At 42.3% G+C, this 23,895-nt stretch overlaps 1 protein-coding gene across 4 annotated transcripts in view; it reads right to left on the bottom strand.

The window, feature by feature from the left end:
* Positions 1 to 18,810, bottom strand: part of FAM91A1 (family with sequence similarity 91 member A1) — a 50,403-nt gene extending 31,593 nt beyond the window's left edge. For 2 of the 4 annotated variants that reach the window (XM_002710763.5, XM_008255884.4), the window contains exons 1-13: positions 18,482 to 18,810; positions 14,032 to 14,116; positions 12,729 to 12,880; positions 11,097 to 11,154; positions 10,334 to 10,401; positions 7,990 to 8,103; positions 6,677 to 6,767; positions 6,212 to 6,274; positions 2,574 to 2,680; positions 2,015 to 2,053; positions 1,409 to 1,521; positions 900 to 1,015; positions 15 to 127 (exon numbers count right to left, since the gene is read on the bottom strand). In XM_002710763.5, the coding sequence (XP_002710809.3) occupies positions 15 to 127; positions 900 to 1,015; positions 1,409 to 1,521; positions 2,015 to 2,053; positions 2,574 to 2,680; positions 6,212 to 6,274; positions 6,677 to 6,767; positions 7,990 to 8,103; positions 10,334 to 10,401; positions 11,097 to 11,154; positions 12,729 to 12,880; positions 14,032 to 14,116; positions 18,482 to 18,553 (1,191 nt within the window). In that variant the 5' untranslated portion in view covers positions 18,554 to 18,810. Of the gene's footprint in view, positions 1 to 14; positions 128 to 899; positions 1,016 to 1,408; positions 1,522 to 2,014; positions 2,054 to 2,573; positions 2,681 to 6,211; positions 6,275 to 6,669; positions 6,768 to 7,989; positions 8,104 to 10,333; positions 10,402 to 11,096; positions 11,155 to 12,728; positions 12,881 to 14,031; positions 14,117 to 18,481 lie in introns of those variants that run through there. The other 2 variants (XM_017341515.3, XM_051844794.2) reach the window with 2 other exon arrangements.
* Between the last annotated feature and the right edge of the window lie 5,085 nt (positions 18,811 to 23,895).

Raw genomic sequence — 23,895 nt, 5'->3', positions numbered from 1 at the left:
AGAATTTGACTTACTGGTGAAAGATTTCCCATCATTAAAAAGGCAGTAAGTGTTGAGTCAAACAGAAACGCAATACGTTTTGTATATCCTGTAGAGAGACTCAAACTGCTTATACTGGCTGTGTCAGCTGAAAAAAAATCAGTAATTTGCAATCAAGTAAATGAAAATCAACCTTTATCATTTGGAATGAGAAAATATTTCATTTCAACTTTATTCGATAACCAGAAAGCACATAATTAAATACAAGCAATAATATATATAGTCAGAAGGCATCCCAGTCAGACCTATCTCAAACCATATAGAAATTTTTTTAATTTAAAAATAACTTTTTTAAGTCATTGAAAAAAAAGTAATAAAGACTTAATAACTGTCAGAACAATAAAAGTAATTAGTCTAATCCCCTCAGACAAACCAGGAAGAAATGGAAGAAAGCCCACCCCGCACTGCTTTCTCCCCTGACTTAACCATGAGCAGCTCCTCGTCCACAAGCCCTCCATACCCTTGGCCTCAGCCCACTACTTCGGACGGTCTTCCTGTGCTGACCAGCTGGTGGGCTTTGACTTTTCCCTCAGCCCAACAACTTCTCTGTGAAGGCTTCCCCAAACTCTCTAGCCTATAAAGGGCACCTTCCTCTTTGCACCCCACAAGTACCATAACAGCTTCTGCTGTTGTAGTTTTATTGACTACAATCAGTTCTCCCTCCTTAGACTGAATTCTTATGAAGGAACGTACCACAGTCTTGTCAATTTTATATCCTAAGACTTAGCACCATACCCAATATATGGATGAGTACTTGAACAAATAAAATCTAAAACAAAATTATAAAATAACCGTAAGTGTGTATGTTGGACAGAAGCCATACCTACAGGAAGTCTAAATTAAACTGAGTGACTGCTAACCTGGGTCCTCTTGACTATTTGTGTCAGTGTCAGTAGCTGATGAAGCCTCTTGGACAGGACTCCTGCTTTCCCCGCCATCCCAGGACAAGAGCATCTTTTGGGGGTCTAACGTGCTCCTATTAATGAACAATACATTCACTTTTGAAAAGTCATATAAGTGATCTTAAATAGAAATAACTACTGAAGTCAGTACTTAAACGATGAACAATCCATCAAAATCCAGTCTCATATGCAAGCTCAAAACTGAGATGTTGCCCAAACCCAGGGTAAGTTCAGGTAATTCAAGAACCCTTCAGAATTATACACAAAATATGGTATATGATTCTTTATGGGCACAGAGTTCTTAGTCTTCATCAAATCCTAAAAAAGACCCATCACACACATTGTTAAACATGAATATGTAAAGAGTTTAGCTCAACTGCCAGACTGAATAAATGAAATTCCGTATGTAAAATTGTCAAAAACATTTAAAGGGAACTCTAATATGTCATACTGAATAAATGAGTTACTTTAGTCTGTTTACGGATGGAACATTCTTCCACGATGAATGAAGCTGATCCAAATTTATCACTTGTCCCTTCTTATGTGCAAAGCCCAGTCGACAATACATTGAAACAGCATTCTGAAGGGAATATTAAGGAAATCAGTATCAAAACAAACTAGCCACCAGAATATGAGAAAAAAAATCACATGTAATAGACGTAAAGTGATTCTCAAATATTTCCCACTCATAACTCCATCAAGCACTTTCCAGGAGGCCCGCTCTTCTTGCCTTATACTCTTCATATGTAGGGGAAAATGCTTCTCACCCACCAGGCTCCCCCTCCCTCAGCCACTCCCAGTGAAGCTGGAGCTGTTGCTTTAATTGAGTTCATTACAAGACACTGCTCAGGCTGCTCCCTGCTGCCCACAGAAGTGGGAGTGCTCTTTCACCCCCTGGTGGAACACAGATTCAGGGCTGTTTCACTTGCTCGTTTCCTTCTTTGCAAGCACCCAACTTATGGCACACACCCTCTCAGACGTCAATGCCCATTCCTCAACAGCTTATCAAGATAAAAACCAAGTGAAATCCATTCAGGATTCACATTACATGTAAGAAGCATAAAAATGCATACCTTAACCAAGGACAAGTCTATCTCAAGGACATTTGCAAGCTGGAAAACAAAAATTTTAAATTTTTTAAAAGTTATTTTTATATTCTTAGAATTAACACATTATACTACTGTAAGAGACAAGTATAATCATAATCAGCCAACATTCAAAGCCTAAGAAATGAAAAATACTGAATAAATGCAGGACTTTCTTCTTTCCATCTAAGATGTTGAGAATAGTACAAATCTAGGTAGGAAGCACAGCAATTTAAAATTCCTTACTCTTTCATTTTGTCTCATTTAAAATACAAAAAGTCCCAGATGGATTAGCTGTTACAATCTTTTACAATAAAAAGTCACATAAAAAGTTATTTAAAACTAAAAATTATTACCTTAAAACGTTTCTAACATACAAATGCAAGAACTAACTTAAGAAAGGTAATTTTTAAGTATACTAATGGTCTATGATGTTGCCATATGGATTTTGAAAATATTTTAACTGCATCATAAAATAATTTACCTACTTTACACACTTAGTCTATAATCCCGAGATTATACTTTCCTAAGATATTGCCACACTTACCTCTGCAACATTAGTATGCTCATCTATTGAAACAAATATCTTATAAAGCAGAGTTTCAAAATAATCACCTTGCACTCGATTCATTACAAAACCTTCGAGAGGAGGAACTGAAATAAAATAGACTTTTGTCAGTGCTGATTTTCTAAAATAAGAAAGTATAAATTAAACACCCGGTCAGAAAGAAAAATCCATTTCTTAAGGACTGAACACAGCTTTTAGCTTATCTACTCTGTAACAAGTTGTCTGAAACTCCCACAGTGAAGGCCATACACAGCAGTATCTGCACAGAAGCCTCTGGAGGGACAGCATACAATCTAAGAGTGATCTAATGCTCCATGAGGCAGAGATGCTGGAGGGCATGGACGTGGTAGAAAGGCAAGGGCACAGGCTGCTTCAGGATGAGGAGCCCTGACCAGCTTCCTGATGCGTGCCTCCAAGGCAGCAGGGGCGACTGCGCCACACAGAAAAGCAAAGGACTGACTGCAAGGAAGAGGTGTCAGGCTGCGTGAAAGGCGGCAGATGGAAAGTACTGGCTCCGCGGCTCTCCCGGCACACTCCCGAATTGGGGAACTCCACCTGCCACGGCCAGCTCTTTGTACCTTTCTACTCTCAGTGGAAGAGGGTCAGACCTGTTCTTCAGCACAGCAGGCAGCACAGCCATCAGTCTCCACGCGCGTCTTCTATTTCCATCTGTTTGCACAAATGTTCTAACCCAATTCACAGACAGCTCTGCCCTCAACACCAGAAAAGCAGAATGCTTCCCTCTGCCGTTCTCTTGTGTGTGCGCTTCCCTGAATACATCCTAGTAAGGAATGGCGCCCAGGCCACAGCAGCATTTGGGTGTCCCTGTGTTCCTTAGCCCTAATACCATTTAATAACCCGCAAAACCTAAATTATTCCTAACAACAACAACAACTTCAGTCCAAGCGATCACTGAAAAGCTACAATGCACACTTGAGGCTGGTTACTCACTTTACAAATCGAGCCCATGCCATTTTTTAATTTGTACCACCTCGCCTTCCAGTCATCCAGGTAGCTCTCATCACTTTCTAATTTGTACTGTTATTTCCAGATACCTAGGTCCTTTCAAAAGTCAAAGGTTTCCTTTTAGAAATATTTTAGAAATCCTAGATGTGACATCATTAATTTCTGTCCTATCAGAATATATTATAATATATATTATATATATTCCTATCAGCTATAGGAATATAACCAAAAATTTACTGAACACTTATTCAATGCTAGACTACTGCTAGGTACTTTATACATACAATTTCACTTACTCCTTTTAACCTCAGGAGTTGACACTGTAATACTCGTATTTTAGAAATAAAGAAACCAACAGCCGGCGCCGTGGCTCAATAGGCTAATCCTCCACCTTGCGGCGCCGGCACACCGGGTTCTAGTCCCGGTTGGGGCGCCGGATTCTGTCCCGGTTGCCCCTCTTCCAGGCCAGCTCTCTGCTATGGCCAGGGAGTGCAGTGGAGGATGGCCCAGGTGCTTGGGCCCTGCACCCCATGGGAGACCAGGAAAAGCACCTGGCTCCTGGCTCCTGCCAGGATCAGCGCGGTGCGCCGGCTGCAGCGGCGGCCATTGGAGGGTGAACCAGCGGCAAAAGGAAGACCTTTCTCTCTCTGTCTCTCTCACTGTCCACTCTGCCTGTCAAAAAAAAAAAAAAAAAAAAAAAAAAAAAAAACAAACAAACAAAAACAAAAACAAAAAAAAATTATAAAAAAAAAAAAAAAAAGAAATAAAGAAACCAGGGTGCAGTGCTGTGGCACAGCAGGTTAAGCCACAGCCTGCAGTGCTGGTGTTACATATGGGTGCCGGTTTGAGTGCCAGATGCTTCACTTCTGATCCAGTTTCCTGCTAATGTTCCAAGGAAAGCAGTAAAGGATGGCCCAAGTCCCTGGGTCCCTGCACCCACATGGAGATCCAGAAGAAGCTCCTGGCTCCTGGCTCTGGCTTGGCACACCTCTGGCCATTGCAGCCATTTCAAAAGTGAAAGAGTGGAGAGAAGATCTGTCTCTCATTCTCTCTATATATAACTCAATCTTTCAAATAAATAAATAAATCTTTTAAAAAGAAAAAGAAATAAAGAAACCAAAGCACTATATCTAGACAAAAAAGAATAAAGCAACTCTACATCAAGAGATATGGAATAGTCTCCAATAAAAACTAAGAAAGAAAAAGACAAAAAAATGAAATAAACCACCTGAGTAAAAATAAAAGCACACAAAAAAGATTTACACATTCATGCCTATGTACACAGAATACTTTTAGAAGGATACACAAGAAATAGTGCCTCCTAAGACAGAAATTCGGCAGCTAGGGACAGGAATGGGTGGGAGGCTTTTTATCAACTAAGAAATTAAAAATTTTGTATCATAATTATTTCTTACTAAAAATATGCTAATAAATATGTGAAAAAATGATCAGTATCACTAGCCATCAAGGAAATACAAATCAAAATTACAAAGAGGTATCACTTTATCCTTTTTAAAAAGACTAATACCAAAAAGGCAGAGAGAAACAACAGCTAGCAAGGACATGGAGAGCTTCCATTTGATCCTGCAATCCCAACACCAGGCATATATCCAGAAGACATAAAATCGCTGTATCAGAGAGGTGACTGCTTCACCATGCTTACTGCAGCACTTACAACTTCAAGATATGAGCACCCAAGGACTCCATCATCAATGAATGGATGAAGAAAATGTGGTATAGAAACAGAATGGAATATTACTCTGCCATAAGAAGGAAATGGAATGCCATTACTTGAGGCAAAATGACTTAGAACTGGAGAATTTGTTACGTGAAATAAGTCAGACACATGCCACTTGTTTTCCCTATGTGGAAGTTAAAAAAAAAAACTCAATGTGAACACACAGTAGTGATTACTATAGGCTACGAGAGATGGGGTGACAGAGGGAGGCTGGATAATGGGCACCAAGTCAGCGTGAGATGGAAGGGTGAAGGTCCTAGTGTCACACACTACAGTAGGGAGACTACAATTCACAATAACCTATCATATATTTTATGAGCAAATGGAAGAAAAATGCTCCAAGGCTCTAACCATAAAGTAATGTCAAAGGGGGTCAGCATTGTGGAGTAGCAGGTTATGCCTCCACCTCTGGCACCAGCAGCCAATATGGGCACCAATTGAAGTCCTGGCTGCTCCACTTCTGAGCCAGCTCCCTGTTAATGGCCTGGGAAAGCAGTGGAAGATGGCAAAAGTCCTTGGGCCCCTGTACCCATGTGAGAGACCCAGAGGAAGCTCTTGGCTCCTGACTTTAGATTGGCCCCAGCCCCAGCCTTTGCAGTCATTTGGGGAGTGAACCAGCAGATAGAAGACCTGTCTCTCTCTCTTTCTCTCCCTGCCTCTGCATCTCTAATTAGTGGAGCATTAATCCTTTGACCATAATGCAAACTAAAAATGTTATCTCAAATATTAAAAAAAAGTTTTGAAATAAAAAGAATGTAAGTAAAATATTGCAATGTGTTACAATGTAATGAAGAAATGCCTCTCTGAAAAAACATGTTAGACCCTACAGTCATTTGTGTCTAATTTATTAGGCTTAAATGCAGTTCAGGATCCAGAAGCCACTCAACAATGAAAAACATTAGCACAGACTTACCTGCTATGCAACTGTCATCAGATATTGGTACATCCAGATAAATAAATCCTTTGTTATACAAACCTACATAAGCAAAAAAGTACTTTGTTTTAGATATAACGCTACACAATACTAATTTTTTTAAACTAATTGCTGGCTTTCTGTAAAGATTCTTATAACTGAATGCTATATAAAGAAGACAAAAGTAAAACAGAAGAGAAAAAACTATAGTATAATTTTTAAAATCTCAGTTTCCTATATATGCTCAGAAGTACAAAACTTTTCTTACCATTCATTTATATACATTTCTAGTGTGTGTGATAAATTACAGTCACACCAAAAACCAACAAAGGTCTCACTTTAAACATTAACATGCCTTTGGAAAGAGTACTGTTTGTACCTCATTAATAAGGAATTGCTGTTAATTATTGATGGTTTAAACAAGTTTTTTATGTTGACAAAAGACCATTTCTACTAACCACTTACTATGTACTACATTGTAATCTAGTGATCCAGAGAGTTGAGGGCCTGAATCGATGATCTTATCAATAGCGCATTTCTCAGGCAAAGTGCATATCTAAGAAAAGCAAAATATTTTCAATTAAGTTCTGTCCAAATTAACTAATTCATAAGTCTCCTGAAATCTATTTATGTTGAAACCAATGATTACATATCATTAGTTAATGAACTACATTTGTTTTTTACTTACCACTCTTGAATTCAAACAAAATACTACGCACATAACCATCAACTAAGGTGCCAAGATAGCTACCAACAGAGCTTAGAGCTTAAAGTCACCACAAGTACCAAAATGTACTGGTAACAAGTGCTCACTAAGAAATACCAGTATTTACTCCTTGCTGAACTGGAATCAGATCCATTTGCTGATTCTGACTTCTCAATCAGAAGTTCACCCAAAGTCCATGTGACCAAATCAGTGACAGGAAGGTTCACTAGCTCAAGAAAGTCTAACAGCTTGTTAGGAAATATATACTTATGCTGAAGCAAAATTTCTAAGCCTTCCACACACTGGATTTAATATTCCCTCTAGAGAAAAATTAAATGCAGACTAAAAATAGGCCACACGCCCACTCACAGTCTTTTAACTACACAAACACATGAAGTGGTCTCTAGGCCCCTTCATCACTCCAACCCTTCCAAAATGTATGAAGTTTACAGCAAATGTCTGACCACTGTGGGTATTATTTTCCTTGATCTCGTACTATGACCCACCAAAGCACTGTCCTACCAGCCTCATGGTTCAGCACAGAGATCAAGAGTACAGGTTCCACAGCAAACTGCATGGCTGGAAATTCTGGACCTGTACAACCATTACGTCTTGACCAATTACATAATCACCTTGTGCTCCCTTTGCTCATCTGTGAAATGGAAGTACAAATAATACACACCTCTAGAGATATTTTGACAATTAATGAAACAACATAAAAAGCACTTGCAGTGGTGCCTGGTACATCTAGCATTTAGCAGGTATTCAAAAGTGTTAGCTAAAACTGTTGTTGGTAAATGCGGCATCAAATGTCACTTTCCATGAAATATCTATCTAACACCAGCAGATAACTTTACCTGAACCAAGCCAAGTCTCTCTCATGACTAAAGAGTATCTTGCAATCTCAATGATATTCTGGCCTACCAATATCATTTTAAGTTTTGAATTTATTTTCTACAGGAAAGCCAAATAAGGTCACTTTTCTAAAAAAAAAAATTACACAACTGTAATTGAAAGCCACACAATAAGCTTAAGAAATTAAAATTCTATGTTTGACTTTTGTGGTCTCTACCTTGATGTCATCTTCAGTGATATATCCAGCCTGGACCACCCACCACGCCTCTATGGCAATTTCCACTGGCTTAACTGGTAGAAGATCGCGGGCTGTTTTCCTTCTGAAAAATTTCTGCAATGAAACGAGCATTTGAGAATTTGCAGTCAGTCTCAAATTACCACTTTCTTCTTCTTCTTCTTCTTCTTCTTCTTTTTTTTTTTTTTTTTTGGATAGGCAGAGTGGATAGTGAGAGAGAGACAGAGAGAAAGGTCTTCCTTTTTTGCCATTGGTTCACCCTTCAATGGCCGCCAAGGCTGGCGCGCTGCGGCCGGCGCATCGCGCTGATCCAAAGCCAGGAGCCAGGTACTTATCCTGGTCTCCCATGGGGTGCAGGACCCAAGGACTTGGGCCATCCTCCACTGCACTCCCTGGCCACAGCAGAGAGCTGGCCTGGAAGAGGGGCAACCGGGACAGAATCCGGCGCCCCAACTGGGACTAGAACCCGGTGTGCCGGCGCCACTAGGTGGAGGATTAGCCAAGTGAGCCGCGGCGCCAGCGCACGACTGTTTCTAACAAGCTAAATATTTTCTTTAAAAAAAAAAAAAGATCTATTTATTTTATTTGAAAGGCAGAGTTATAGAGAGGCAAAGAGAGAGGTCTTCCATCTGCCGGTTCACTCCCCAGATGGCTGCAATGATCCAAGGCCAGGAGCCAGGAGTCTTTTCCAGGTCTCCCATGTGGGTGCAGGAGCCCAAGGACTCGGGCCATCTTCCACTGCTTTCCCAGGCCATAACAGAGAGCTGGATCGGAAGTGGAGCAGCCAAGACTCAAGCCAGCGCCCGTATGGGATCCTGGTGCTGCAGGCAGAGGCTTTACCCACTACGCCACAGCGCCTGCCCCAACAAACATCTTCTTAAACTCTCATGTTCTACATATACAGAGTAAAGAAAACCATTCCTAAATTGTTTTAAAATACTAATTGTTAAATCTGGGTCTAAATCCAGAAACTTAAATGAAACCCCAAGAGGTGAAAAACGCATTTGAAATGTGTACAGATTTCACCCATTTTAGTTAATCCTGGGAGTAAGATCAGCAATAACAACTAACAAAATTAATTTTTAAAAGATTTATTTATTTGAAAGAGTTACAGAATGGAAAGGTAGAGGCAATGAGAGAGAGAGAGAGCGTGTGATATCTTCCATTCACTGGTTCACTCCCCAAATGTGTATAATGGCCAAGGTCGGGCCAGGTTGAGGCCAGGAGCTTCATCGGTGTTTTCCATGTGGGTGCAGGGGCTCAAGGACTAAAGCCATCCTCCACTGCTTTCCCAGGCCCATTAGCAGGAAGCTCATTGGAAATGGAGTACTCAGGACTCAAACCTGAACCCATGTGGGATGCTGGCACCATAGGCAATGGCTTTACCACTGCACCACAGTACCAGGCCCCAAATAAATTTTTAAAAATAAATATTTTAGGGGCCAGCTCTGTGGCATAGTGGGTTAAGCCTCCACCTATGGCACCAGCATCCCATATGGGTGCTAGTTAAAAAGTCCCAGCTGCTCCACTCTCATTCCAGCTCCCTGCTAATGCCCCTGGGAAAGCAACAGAGGATGGCCCAAGTAGTTGGGCCCCTGCACCTACGTGGGAGACATGCAAGAAGGTCCTGGCTCCTGGCTTTGGCCTGGTCCAGCCCCAGCCATTGTGGCCATTTGGGGAGTGAATCAGCGAATGGAAGGTCTCTCTCTCTCTTTCTCTCCAACTCCTTCTCCCTCTTTCTCTGTGTAATCTTGACTTTCAAAATAAACAAATCTTTAAATAAACAAATATTCTGGGGCCAGGCATTTGGCCCAGCAGCTATGATACTGCTTGGGCTGTCCACATCCTAAGTTGGAGTGCCCAGTTTTGCAACCTGGCCATGCCTCCAATTCTACCTTCCTGCCAATGTGTACCTTGGTAGGACAACAAGTGATGACACAAGTACTTGGGTCCTTGCCAACCCACATGAGCTATCCAGAACAAGTTCTGGCTCCTGGCTTTGACCCAGCCTACCCCTAGCAGTTGCAAACATATGGAAAGTAAACCAGCAAATGGAAGCTCACTCACTCTGCCTGTCTCTCTGCCTTTCAAAAAAATGAAAATAAATAAAAATTTAAAAAACATTTTATGCCTTAAACATTTTTAATTAAATAATCACTCCATAACCTAGAAGATACTGAGAGTTGCTTTTGTATTGTTTCTGTGTTAGCAAATTTTATTTGGCCAAAGAAGTTATAAGTCATTATTTCTACCACTTAGAAAAACTAATCAACCTGCATGGCAAGGAGGCCACAAAATGAGAAAGAAAGGGAAATGACTAACTCACTTTTGATGATCTGCACTGATTCATAAGATCAATGTACTGGTTTCTTCCTATGCCAAGAAGCCTTAGACCTGAAACAAAGAGTCTGTCTTTTAAAAACATTTAATATATCTTGAAATGTCAGTATACTCACAAATGAGTTTAAGGAAAAAAAATGAGCTTCTGTTCATTTTTCAATTACTGATCAACATAGCAACATAGTTAATCAAAATTAAATCAAAATGAATTCTCAAATTCTAAAAGAAAAGTAAACGTTGGGAAAGATGAACTAAAACCAAGACTTTTGATAATGCAATATGAGAATATTTTTAATAAGCAGAAGTCTGCCCAATTTCAAGAAGTCTAAGTCCTCAGCAAAAACTTCTTACACAACAGAACTCTGTCACATTTCCAATGTACATTTTACTAAAATAACCATAAAATCAGCAAAGTATATTACTAGAAGTCACGTTTATGCCACAAAAATATGCTGCGCAAGTTCTCTTTCCTCACTTGGCAGCCCAAGTAACAGATGAACTTCACTCTCTGGAAATACACCGATTAGTCCCATTCTTCTGATTCTACCACTGCAATCCTCTCTTAAACATTTAGGCTACCTCTTATACTTGACTTGTATCATCTGATAAAATCCCACGAACAGTGCTTTCTGCTCTCATTTCTCACATACTTCAGGTTAAAAACACACATCACAGTACTGATGGACAACAGCAGGCACATGTAAAGATGCAACTTAAATATTACCTTCTTCAGCATATTAAATACTTACAGTCAGCAGCAGTAAAATTGGGCAATGAATCGTAACTTTTCTCACTGTTCATAATGTCCTTTTAAAAAGGAGAAATTTAAAGTTCAAAATGCAAGTTTTCTTAGATAAAAACAGGTATATAAATATACATTACTACAGCCAAACAGAATAGCAATAGTTATTACAGGAAGTAGTGCCTGAGATCATGGTTTGGCAACCTAAAGCACACATGCCACACTGTGGCGCTTACCACATGGTCCTAATCTAGAAACTGAAGGGCAGACTTTCAGCCTGGGTTTCGCACAACACCCTTTATGAATCCCAGACTGTTGCTCTGTGAGCTCTGCCCTGTGGAAGCTATGGAAGCAATGCCCATACTACAGCTGAGGGTTCCAGCTTCTCTATACTTCATACGCAGCTTGGATTCCTACCCTGAAAAAAGGCCAATAATGCATCACAGCTCCATCAATGTGCATCCAAAATATGCACTGCCCACAGAGACTCTAACCGCTTAGCAGTCTCTGAGCTTACAAGACCCGGTCAGTAGCAAAGGTAAACTCAGTAATTTTGCAATGCCCCTCTGATTCTCCACAGACAAGGTCCACATTCAATCCAGCAGCCATATCCAACAGCACATGTACAGAACACCAGAGAGCAGCAAGCACACAGATGTAGCTGAAATGAAAGCTGGTAAACAGGACAAAAACGCCATTGCTTTTTATCCCCTAAACTTTGTCCACATTAACTAAATAAATAAATAGCAACAATAACTATTCTACCTACTGATTAGCAGTCACCTTCATTATGCAACCCAGACTTTTCATTACGCTATCAAGCTGTCAGGCCTCAATCTTTGCACAAGCATTTCCTCCAGAAAAGGGACCCAGCAATCATGGGCCTGTGGAAGTGCCCACGGAGAGGGGCTGTAAGGACATAAGCTAAGGAAGTTCATAGCAAAAGAAGCCCTATCAGAGGGTGCTAACTTCCCGGTGATTCCTTAGGCCTAGGCTTCCCTCTGCTCTACAAATAACTAAGGAGCCCCAAACAGTAACTCTCAAACATAATTAAGTAGCAAATGAACACCTGACAAATCTTGATGTAAAGCTCACTTAAAAACAGTATACAACTACGATTACAGTTATTCAACACAAGCCTATAAACACTCCCTTTGGAAAAAGACTAACAGGTACAGAAACAGATCAACAGCCAGGACTACCGACAAATCTCTCCTTTCAGACATGTGTATTATACAACATCAGGTCCGTGTCATCATTTCTTTTTTACACACTAAGTTTCCCTGTTTAATGTTCAATTCTGTCACCTACATTTTCAACCTTAATCAGAGAGTAAAAGCAGTCATTTTACATAGACTCTGCTAACATAAGTGACTAACTCATGTTGCTAAAGTACAAAGGAGCAACAACCTTCAGACTAGGAATACCTAACTTTCCGATCTGAAAACATCAATAATGATAACCAGCTGTATAAGTGTGGCTCAAACACTTAACTTGTACCCAGTATTCTTTCCTACACTGTAAATTCAGAAGCAGTATCTGCTGTAGCTGACAGCTGAAGTGCTAGGCACCATCTGCAAAGTTCCCCTGACCTGTAGTCCCACTCCATTCCCAGTGGTTCACTCACACGTACACTTACCTCCATAATCCCAGTATAATAAGAGAATGGGGTTATCCTCAGGCCCTTCACCATAATGTCCGATAAATGGTAAGGGTACAGCATGAGATGCTCTCGACTGTACCTAAGCAACTCCTCATAATATTTGCGCTCATCTTTCTTGACATGTTTAACTGAGAGAAAGAGGGAAATTTTCAGGTTTTTCTCAGGTTACTTACAGCTACATATTAACTATTGTTGCAATAATAAAGACCTTATAAACCAATATTAATTCAAATGAAAAGCACATAATTAGAAAAGAGCAAATAAAATATTCTGCGTTAGAACAAAGAAACAACTATAAGCCCCCTAAAAAACAGACTTCAATTTTTTTTCAGTATAAGTAAAATGTATAATAGGTCAGAGAAATTTCTTTCTTACATTACAAGACAAACTGAACTGCTAGTTTCTACTGAAATCATATCTGTTTTTAAAAATTATTTGCTGCCTTTTTTGTTTTTTCAATGTTAAAAGTCCTCTTCCACAGAAAGCGTTTATATAGAAAAGTTACCTCTGAAACATTAAGTTTAAAATAGAGGGAAAAGACTAGCTGACAATAGACTAACCAAAAAGCAAAAAATTTTTAAGAGCAAAAAAATGGAACCAAGTACATTTAAATTTTGTTCCAATTATTATGAAAAGAATTTTTCATTAAAGCTGTATTATTTGGAGGCCGGAGCTGTAGCACAGTAGGTTAAAGCCCAACCTGCAGCGCTGCCATCCCATATGTGCACAGGTTCAAGTTCTGGCTGCTCCACTTCTGATCCAGCTCCCTGCTAATGCACCTGGGAAAGAGCTGGGAAGAAGCTCCTGGCTCCTAGCTTTAGATTGGCTTAGTTCCAGCCATTGTAGCCATTTGGGGAGTGCAGCAGTGGATGAAACCCTCCCCCACCAACCAACCATCTCTCTGTCTACCTCTCTCTGTAACTTTTTCAAACAAAGAAAATAAGTCTTTAAAAAAAATTTGGACTATTTGGAAAATTCATGGCGGTAACTCAGAATTGAAAATTATTAAGAATTAATGTACTTTCTCCTTTCTGGCATGTTTTCTCAGCTTAGACAGAAAGAGAATACTTGAATTAAACAGTATTCTAAAAAATAGTTTTCATCCAAATTCAAAGAGAAAATCTACTTGCTAATACAAACTGCTGTAAGCATAGTGGGTTAGTATGGTTTCTTAAAGTCTGTACATGGAATAAGTTTAGCACTATGAAATATGTATAAAGAAGAGAGGAGAGAGTTGTGACACTCCTCTCTGCTCCAATGTAAGAATGCCTCTACTTACCTAAGTTATTTCTGTACCGTAATTGATTGCGGATACTGTACAGTACAACCTGCTTTTCGTATTCTCTCTGTGAATTTCCAAGACTCTAAAAGAATTTTCAAAAATATTTTAAATAGCTTGCAAGCTGAACAACAGTACTTTTTTCCCCAATAAAAATTCAAAACTATGGTGCTTAACTTTATCCTGGCATTTCTAATTTCCAGAACTGAATAAATATTATATTCTTAAACTTGATTATTAACTTTCCTGATATAGTAATAGAGCAACAGCTCAAAGTATTTATTTCTAAACAATAATCCTTTCCAAAAGGATTTACTGAAATTATTCAGAGTCCTTAATATCAAATAAAAGATCAATGAGTATAACTTCACTGAAATTAACAAAGAACTAAGTTCTATTTATACAGATTTCCTTCCTAACCACTGTCAATTTGTGTATGTTAAATGGATGGATGGATGGCTTCTCTTGCACTTACATGTCCTTAAATTTAAGAATGGCAACTAAAGATACACAGACCACTGCTGATAAATTATTTGTAGCTGAGGATTATGTTCTGAAAAACACCAATTCCTTATGGCCTCATTAGAAAGCATTTAGACAATTTTAGAATTCTCACATATTTTAATAAGCAAAAAATTCTAGCTACATATTTACTGTTTTTATTTTAAGCTAAAACTTGGAATGCTCAGGAACGCAAATAATAAATTTGCCCGATAACAGTCAACACTGTGAGGTGGTTTTCAAAAGATTGATGGGAAATGAGCATTATCTTTTAATTCTACTTTCCATGAACTTTTTGAAGTACTCTCTTATGTGCAATATATAACCAAAAGCTTAATTTAATACATGACTACTATCTTCCTTCTAATTACTAGGTAATTAGGTATACTTAACACACCATAAAGTGAAATTAGACACCTTAGGAAAGTAATGACAGGAAGATCAGAGGATTCAGTTCCTTTATTTCTTAGTTGCAGGTTACTGAAAGCCAAAGTAAATGCCAATACACGTATCTTTCACATAAGGCAATCTTCACAAGACAGATGAAACCCACACCTAAATAACTGGTCCACAACTGGACAAACTAAGTGGGTTATAGTCCAAGAAACATGCAACATGGGAAAATCAAATATCTTTCTTCCTGCATCTAAACTAGTTTATCCCAGGTTAAACCAACCCTCACAGTACTATCAGAATGCATGTGCCTGTACTACTTTCATCTGTTTTAACTTTACAAGTGGTTAGAAGTAGAGTTCACTGTAGAGAAACTACCATACTCTAGGTAGCACCAACACCCAGGGTCAGTACTGAAGTGACTGAGGAATTCAAAACAGTCAGTTTTTGTAAAACTTGTAGAAGTTTCCTGTAGCTCTATTGCCAAACAAAAGTCTCTTTCTCAGGGACACAAAACACACACACACACACACAGACACTCACAGACACTTGAACAAACTTACAATTTTGCTATAATCTGAGTCTGCCAAATGTAACATTTCGTTCTGTTTCAAAGTAAGTCTTTTAATTTAGCCTAACTTAACCATTTTCTCCCTTTCAAACTCTGTTCCTAGTACTCCAGAATGAAAAGTATAAAATCAAGCCAGTCACACAAAATGTAAAGGTCGATTATTTGTAATCCTCATTAGAGAATGCAACACCTCTTAGACACTTTGCACCAGGCATGAAGTAATGACTAGCCCTGATCAATCAACATATGTGTGCACACACAAACACCTAAAAACCACATTAGAAGTTGATCTTAGCCTCACTAGACAAGTACTTAAAATAGAATGGTTTTGTTCAGAGACTCTTTGGCTCACCTCCCATGCCCAATCCAAATCTCCTGTCATTCATTAAAAATACTGTTGCCACTACAGAAGGTAACTTTTTAAAAGATTCCTTTAAGCTAAAACAATGCTGGCCTTGCAGAAATGGAAAGTACTGAACTGAGGCGGTGGGACAAATGCAGCTGGGCTGCATAAGAGGAACTGTAACACAGGATAAGGTGACACAGCAATAAGGTTCTAACTACATAAAGCATCCATCATGTAGCAAATGACTCTAAAAGCACAAACATTTCCTAAAGCATCTGCTCCTACAAACACTAATCCCAATGTGTCATCCTAACACGTACTCCTAGCCCCCCAAAACACTTTTTGTTTAAACTGACCCTTCTTGGATTTTACAGAACTTCTTCTTACGAGTCTCCTTAAAATGAAAGGAGCATGAATCATTTTGAACAATGAATACAAGATATTGATAGACTATCCTGAAAATAACGGCCCAACCTCAACTTTATTTCTCAGCCTAGCATGATTCATTTAACAGGAAAAAATTTTTTCATCTTTCCATGTTTAAAAAATTGGCTCAAAATACATTTTTATTTAAAAAATCTGAATCTCCTTCCCCCCAGCGTTCAGAATTGGGAAAAATGAATCATTTCCTAATTAAACCCATAAAAACTTAGTGAAAACGATACCAAGGTATCTTTAATGCCAAAAGACAAATTTTTCCATATAAAGAATATTCCCCCTCACTTTTAAACTGAGCTTTAGCTGCCCAGGAAAAAAAAATTTACACTGATCCATCATGTATTCACTCCACAAACATTTACTGAAAGCCAACTATGTAACAGGTGTTCAGAGTACAAACCATGAACCCAGAAAAGGCACCTTAGTGGAGTACGTTCTACGATGGGCGAGGGATCTTGTCACGGCAATGTATACGGAAGACAAGAAACCACCCAAAGTGAATTACCAGAGATTCAAGAAGAAACCATAAGAAATAGAAAAGAGACCGGAGTGACAGGGTTGGATTTGCATTTTAGTGTAGTGTGAAGAATTGGATGGGATGGTCCTATCCCTAAATAGAGAGATGATGTAGTAATCTAACATGGAGCTTAATTTAGGGAAACAGTGGTAAAGCTAGACAAATCTATGTAAGTAACTTTTAATACATTTTTTTTCAACAGCTACAAATGGCCAGTCTTAGGATATCCTAAGTTAAATGACATTAAAGTCAATTACTCATGTTGGGCATACTCTAATCTCTCCTCTTTCTTCCATTATGCTGTGTTCATTTTTATTTAAAATAGAATATGGAAAAAGTAAAATACAAGGATTGCTGGCTCTTCCAGTAGTCTTCAAATATGCAACAAAACCTTAAACAACAAGGGTCCACCAAAGCCCTCCTGCAAGCTGAAAGAAAAGCTTACACATTCGTCCATTTCAAAATAAACACCTCATGGGCAGCCACTGACAACCCAAGAACCACAAGCTCCTTAAATGTATCTTTCCATTCCTTGGCTTTAGGTTATCTTAGAAAGCAGTTTTCGATGCCAAATGATACTTCACCAAATTCTTACATTATTTCCTTACTAGAGTTAAGTTCCCAACGTGGGAAGGAGGAGGGAAAGTTTGTGGGGAAAGTGAACTATAATAATCCTTATGTCCTCACCACCCAAATTCAACTACTCGGCACCAGTAAGACCACAAATTTCATTCTCTCCCTGGTAAAGTAGGAAAAACTGAGAAACCATAGTTACACAGGATTGAACATCACCTGTCATGGTATGTATTTCCTCATCTATTGTCCACTGTCTCTCGTGGCTAAAACCCAAGCTCCAAGAACGCAGAGTCTCTGTCTTGTTGATTCTTTATTAGTGCAATTTACCTGACCAGAACCAAGGCAAAGCACCCAGCAGATCCTCAAAGCTACATCCGTTAAACAACTGAGTGTAACCGACGATCGGCATCTTAAACGTGAACTCTCGAAAACTTCACGCCACTCTCTTGTCGACGAGAACCAACCCTCTGGTCTAGAGGATAAAATCCGACCTAAGCACAGCCCCTTCCGAATCTGGCCCTATCTCTCCAGCTCAGCTGCTACCACCCCCACGCCATGGCCAAACTTCAACTCCAATCACAACCCAGGAGCAAGGCAGTCGCTCGCTCCTCTCCACCCTATTCCCTCTCCCTCTTCTAACTCGTGGGTCCTCCAAGGCCCCATCCACAGGCCGCCCGCACGCATCCTCCCGATTCTCCCTGGACACTCCGATGCCCCGCCGTGCCCCACGGACGCCACAGCGGAGGTGCGCAGGAGCCGCGCATCTCCCTGTTTCGCAGCCCTCTCCCACCATCCTCGAGTCCTGGAGGTCAAGGGCTGTGGCCGAACCGAGGCTGCGGGCAAAGGCGCCGAGCGAGCGCTGCGGACACCAATTCCTTTCCCTTTCGCAACCGCGCCATTCGGCCCCCGTGACTCCACAGCAGCCCCCACACCCTCGCCCCCGGGCCGCAGGTCGGTTTCCCCGCGACCCGGAGATGGACAGGGCGGGGGTCAGCCCCGAGGAGCGCGCCCCCTCCCACTCCACCCTGGGGCCCGCGGGCGAGGCCAGCAGGTGACGGCGGGGCGGGGCCGAGCCGGCCGGGGACCCAGCCTCAGGTTCCGGCCGTACCTGCCTCACGTTGGCCGGCAATTTGCTCCAGGGGTAGTTGTGGCGAATGTGGAACTCCACGTCTATGTTCATGATGCCAGCAGCCGCGGCCGCGACCGCAGCTGTAACGACGCCTCCCGCCTGCCCGCCCTCTGCGTGTCAGGGGAGGCCGCGGGAGGCCCCGCGCCTCACACCGCGGAAGGCTCGGACCGCCCCATGGCCAGGGCTCCCGACAGCTCAGCGCGGCCCTGACCACAGGTCAAACGAGCGGCGGCAAGATGTGGCTCGGGAGCCTGGCTGGCTCCGAGTTTCTTCCTAGTTTCGGCCGGCCGGAAGTGGCTTCTGGGCCTGCGTCACTTCCTGCCGCGGGTGCGCGGCCGGAGAGGCGGGGCGCCGGACTGGCCTCCCGTGCCGCCCACTACCCTCTGGTGGGCGGGGCTTCTGGTGGTAACCGCCCCCTCTCCGAGGACGTAGTCCGCCTACAGGGTCTGGATGAGTTAAGGTGGTCGCTGGGCTCTACCCCGCGGTTGTAGGGTGACCCGGTTTCCCATGTGGCCCAAGACCAGGGGGTTTAAAGCACTGGGGTCGGCTGCCTCAGAGAAGCCACTTGGAAAGGCGCCGTAGTTGGATTCCCATAGTGGAAGAGCCGGGAGCCCACCAGGGCTCTCTGCAGGTCAGCACTGAACTTAAGGCGGGGGGCAGTGGTGGAGCAGAGCTATGATGAGCCTTCCTCATTGCCCAGTGGGTGCTTTTACCTTGTGGAAGAGGGAGGTTGAGGGCTACCTCGAGGATCCCAACTTCTTAACCTGTAGGGATTCAGGGAGCTGACATTTTAAACAGCTTGTGCTGCTGAACCGAGGTGGCCCAAGGGGTCTCTAGGGAAGAGAGACAGCGCCTTGGCAACCTTGGACATGCACCCTCTCCTGGGTTCTGCTTGCTCCTGCTCCACACCACGCCTCCAGGGTCGCTCTTACAGGCCGGAATCCAGGGTGTCCTAATGTCGGCGCCAGTGAGAGAGTCTTTGGGGACAATTTCTCCCCGAATTTGTCACACTGCCTAAGCAAGCCCATGACTGTTATTACTGGCAGCAACCAGAGACACAGTGTGTTTGCAACTATTTTTCAGTCTTAAAGAATGGTTTTAAAGAATGTGGCCGCTGCGGCTCACTAGGCTAATCCTCCTCCTTGCGGCGCCGGCACACCGGGTTCTAGTCCCCTTCGGGGCACCGGATTCTGTCCCGGTTCCCCTCTTCCAGGCCAGCTCTCTGCTGTGGCCAGGGAGTGCAGTGGAGGATGGCCCAAGTCCTTGGGCCCTGCACCCCATGGGAGACCGGGAGAAGCACCTGGCTCTTGCCATCGGATCAGCGCAGTGCGCCGGCCGCAGCGGCCATTGGAGGGTAAACCAACGGCAAAGTAAGACCTTTCTCTCTGTCTCTCTCTCTCACTATCCACTCTGCCTGTCAAAAATTAAAAAAAGAATGTTTTATTGCTCACCGACAGCATTGTTAGAACTTTTTATAAGATGCCTTGTCAGCACCTCGTCAGCTGGCAAGCAGAAACCCCATTATAATGAGGAATTGAAGCAACCATGGTACACACTGCATGGGTATATTGGTCTCATGTCATCCAATGACAAATGCTTTGAGACCTGGAGCACGGGGTAGAATAGTTCAGTGAGTGAGAGTTTACTGTGCTATTCAATGGGGATGGTTAATGGTGAGGCATTTTCTTTTTAAAAAATTTTTAAAGATTTATTTATTTATTTGAAAGTCAGAGTTACACACAGAGAGAAGGGAAGTCAGAGAGGGAGAGAGAGAGGTCTTCCATCCATTGGTTCTCTCCCCAGTTGGTCACAATGGAGCTGGGCCCTATCAACTCTGTGTAAGTTTTGATGTGCTGATGTTATACTCAATATTTGTTGACAAAAACGATGAGTTTAGCAGATACCCTCTTGCTTAACTGCTAAAACTAGTTAAAGGTAAACATATTCCCTTTAAATCAATAAGGAACAGACTTTTGAAGATGTGATCATAGTGGCTACAAAAGATTCTAACTCAATATGCGGCTGAGAAAAATAGAAATTTGGAGGTGTAAACAGTAATGGGTCGAAGCTACATGATGGGAAGAATCCAAATAAGAAGCCCTTCAGAGCAGAGAGTGGAGTCAGAGTTGGTCTGTGAGCTATAGGGTGCTAATTAAAGTATGGATCTGCCTCATTTTCCCCCGAAGTGACAAATCTTTGAGTAGCTGGAAACAAAGCAGTTCAGGTAGTTTCTAGGTTAGCCCAATTCTCTCTTTGCTGGGGAGCTCAGGAATAGAAATCCTATCCAGATGCCAAAAAGTCAAAAATAATTGCATGTTAGGCTCCACATGTAGCACTCATTACATCATCCCATCTGCTGGTTCACTCCCCAGATGCCTGCAACAGGTAGGACTGGGCCAGGGCCAAAGACAGGAGCAGGGTGCACAGCCCAGATCTCCCATGTGGGTGGCAGGTACCCAATCACTTGAGCCATCACTGCTGCTTCCCAGGGTCTGCACTGACAGAAAGAGCCAGGGACAGGAGCTGGGAATGGAGCCCCAGTACCCTGGTATGGGGCACAGGCATGCTAACCAGCATCTTAACCACCAGGCTTAACACCCACTCCCCATCACCACTCCTTTTTGGTAATATTGTTCATCCTTTTAGCTCCCTAACTCAGGCTGCCACTATTTCTCCTTTATCAAGCATGTCCTTTTCAAATTCCAGAAAGATCAGAAACACAGGGTGTTAGAAACCCATCCCAGAAGCTGCTGCCCAGCTAAATCTTGTGGGTAAGCAATGTGTTCCAAAACACAAGTGCAATGAGACTCCATCCTATCTAACTTTCCCAGATTGGATGAAGGAAAATTACCCAGTAGGCTTAGACAACCAGCCCTTCAGAAAGACAATAGAACCATCCCATCCCTAAAATTCCAGTAGAACTGAACTAACGAGCAGAAGCAACCTACCTGGAGGGAACTGTCTAGTACCCCATTCACAAAGCCCAGAATGTCATACCCAGTAGGAAGAAAAATGCCCCCCCCAAAGATATCCACATCCTAATCCCTAGAACCCATGGATGTATTACCTTACATGACAAAAGGAGCTTTGCAGATATGATAAAGTCTTGAGATAGGGCGATTATCCTAGATTATATAAAGAGGGGCTCATAAGAGGGAGGCGGGGGGTCAGAGTGAGAGAAGGGCATGTGCCAGTGAAAGCAGAGGTCAGAGTGACCCAGGGCAGAGATGGAGTGATGCGAGGAAGAGGTCCCTGTGATGCAAGGCAGAAGTTGGAGTGATTCACAGCCACACACCAAGCAAGAAGAGCAGCTTCTAGGAGCGCAAAGAACAGCCCTGCCAAGACATTTTAGACTTCTCATATCCTGAGCTGTAAGGTAAGAAGTATGTGTGGGTTTAATCACTAAGTCTGCAGTAATTTGTCACAGCAGCAATAAGAAATTAATACATTTCCCCAACCTCAAAGTATTCCAATACCTAAACAGCCAATGCCTCCAATTTTATAATTATCGTCTGTGTAACTCAAATGTAAATACCTTTAGGAAAATAATTCTCTTTAGCTTTATTTTTTGCCATACACAAGCTATCACCTTTTTTTTTTCTGAGAAAGGGCTCAGGGATTAAGTGAGGCTAGGTAACACTGTCCAAAAGAAAGAAAAAAGGAAGAAGCCACTGTAAGCATTTTCTATTTATTTATTTGAAAGTCAGAGTTAGAGATGGGGTGGGGGGGAGAGATAGAAAGGGCTTCCATCTGCTGATTCATTCCCCAAATGGCTGTAACAGCCAGAACTGGACCAAGCCAAAGCCAGGAGCCAGGAGCTTCATCTGGATCTCCCATGTGGGTGCAGGGGTCCAAGTACTTGAGCCATCCTCCCCTGCTTTCCCAGGAACTTTGGCAAGGAGCTGGATTGGAAGTAGAGTAGCCAGGACTTGAATCAGTCCCCATATGAAATGCTGGCCTCACAGGTGGCAGGCTTAACCTGCTGTGCCACAACGCTGACCCCTCACTGTAAACATTTTTTATTTCCCACCTGTGCCTGGGCTTGCCCTTGGCCATAGGTTACCGTATTGAATGTGCTTTGCTCTATTCCATTAACCAGTTCCCTCTTCCCGTCGTTTTCCCATGCTCAACACCTCGGCCTCATTTTTTCCCACCTCACAGCTTTTGCCCTTATGGTCCCTCCACGGTGAATGCCTTCACCCAGGCTCCTGTCAGTCCATCCAGTGTTGCTTGGAGTGGCCTTTTAAAACCACCTGGTCCAGCCACATCTCCCCTTCCTCTCTTACACACATTATCATGGTTATGTCCTTCATCACAAGGACTCACTATCCAATGTTATCCTATTTGCTGTCTTGTTTGTTATCTGTCTCTCCATGGAAAGAAGGACTTGGTCTCATTCATCAGTCTGTTTCCATACCTAGGATCAGGCATCACACATCACAGGTGCTCACTAAATACCATGGAATGCGTCGAATGCAGGAACTAATTATGTGACATCTGAGCTCTCAAATGTCACGTCCACAGCTCATCCTTCCTCAATTACCCTGTTCAAAATGCAACACACCCCTGAGTCCCTGTGTTCCCAGCCCCTGCAATCTTTTTCTCCATACAATGGAGATACCACCACCAGCTAATGGATTTCACAAGAGACTTCATTTTTAAAATTATCTCCCCCATTAGCCTGGAGGCTCTGCCAGGTAACTACTATTATCTGGTTTGTTTTCTGCTGCGCCCTCAAACAAGTCAACTCATAGTAGACACCCGATAAATACTGAATGAATGAGCAAACACTGCAGAAAGAGCAGAGTTCTCTGTAACATGCAGATTGGGGGAATCTCTGGAAAATCTGGGAAATCCTGCAGCATTGACAACCCCCTCCTACTGCCCCCCAACTCAGGGGAACGTGAGGAGAGGCTACCTCAGTGAGACAGGACATGAGCTTCCCCGGGGCCAGTGGTCTCCACGGCTCCCTGCTGCCCATGCTATGGATACTGCCGGTTGTGAGGGTCATCAGCTTGCACCTTGTTGGTTTTGGAGTGGAGCAATCTCTCTCCATCTTGCTCCACTGAAAGTGAAGCAAAGGTAAACTAGACTGAAAAGCTCACCTGCCCATCATCCTCTCTTGCTTTGTCCACTTGAGAAAACACTAAGACACAACTCCCTCATCATGCCCTGCTGTCTCATCCCTTTGGGACTTTGCATATAGAATCCTCATCTCTGGAATCCATATTCCTACGTCTCTCCCTGGAAAACTTCACATCCTGAAGCTGTGAATGGAATTCTGGAGAACTGGGACAGGAGGAAGGAGCGGTGGGAAGGGGCAGGAGAGTGTGAGGCCATTGTCTTTACAACAAGGAGTTCCTAGGATTTCCTTCTGCAAATGATGAGGAACT

This window comes from Oryctolagus cuniculus, chromosome 6, assembly GCF_964237555.1.
Source record: "Oryctolagus cuniculus chromosome 6, mOryCun1.1, whole genome shotgun sequence".
NCBI classification, from domain to species: domain Eukaryota; kingdom Metazoa; phylum Chordata; class Mammalia; order Lagomorpha; family Leporidae; genus Oryctolagus; species Oryctolagus cuniculus.
This window is presented reverse-complemented; position numbering and strand designations above follow the sequence as displayed.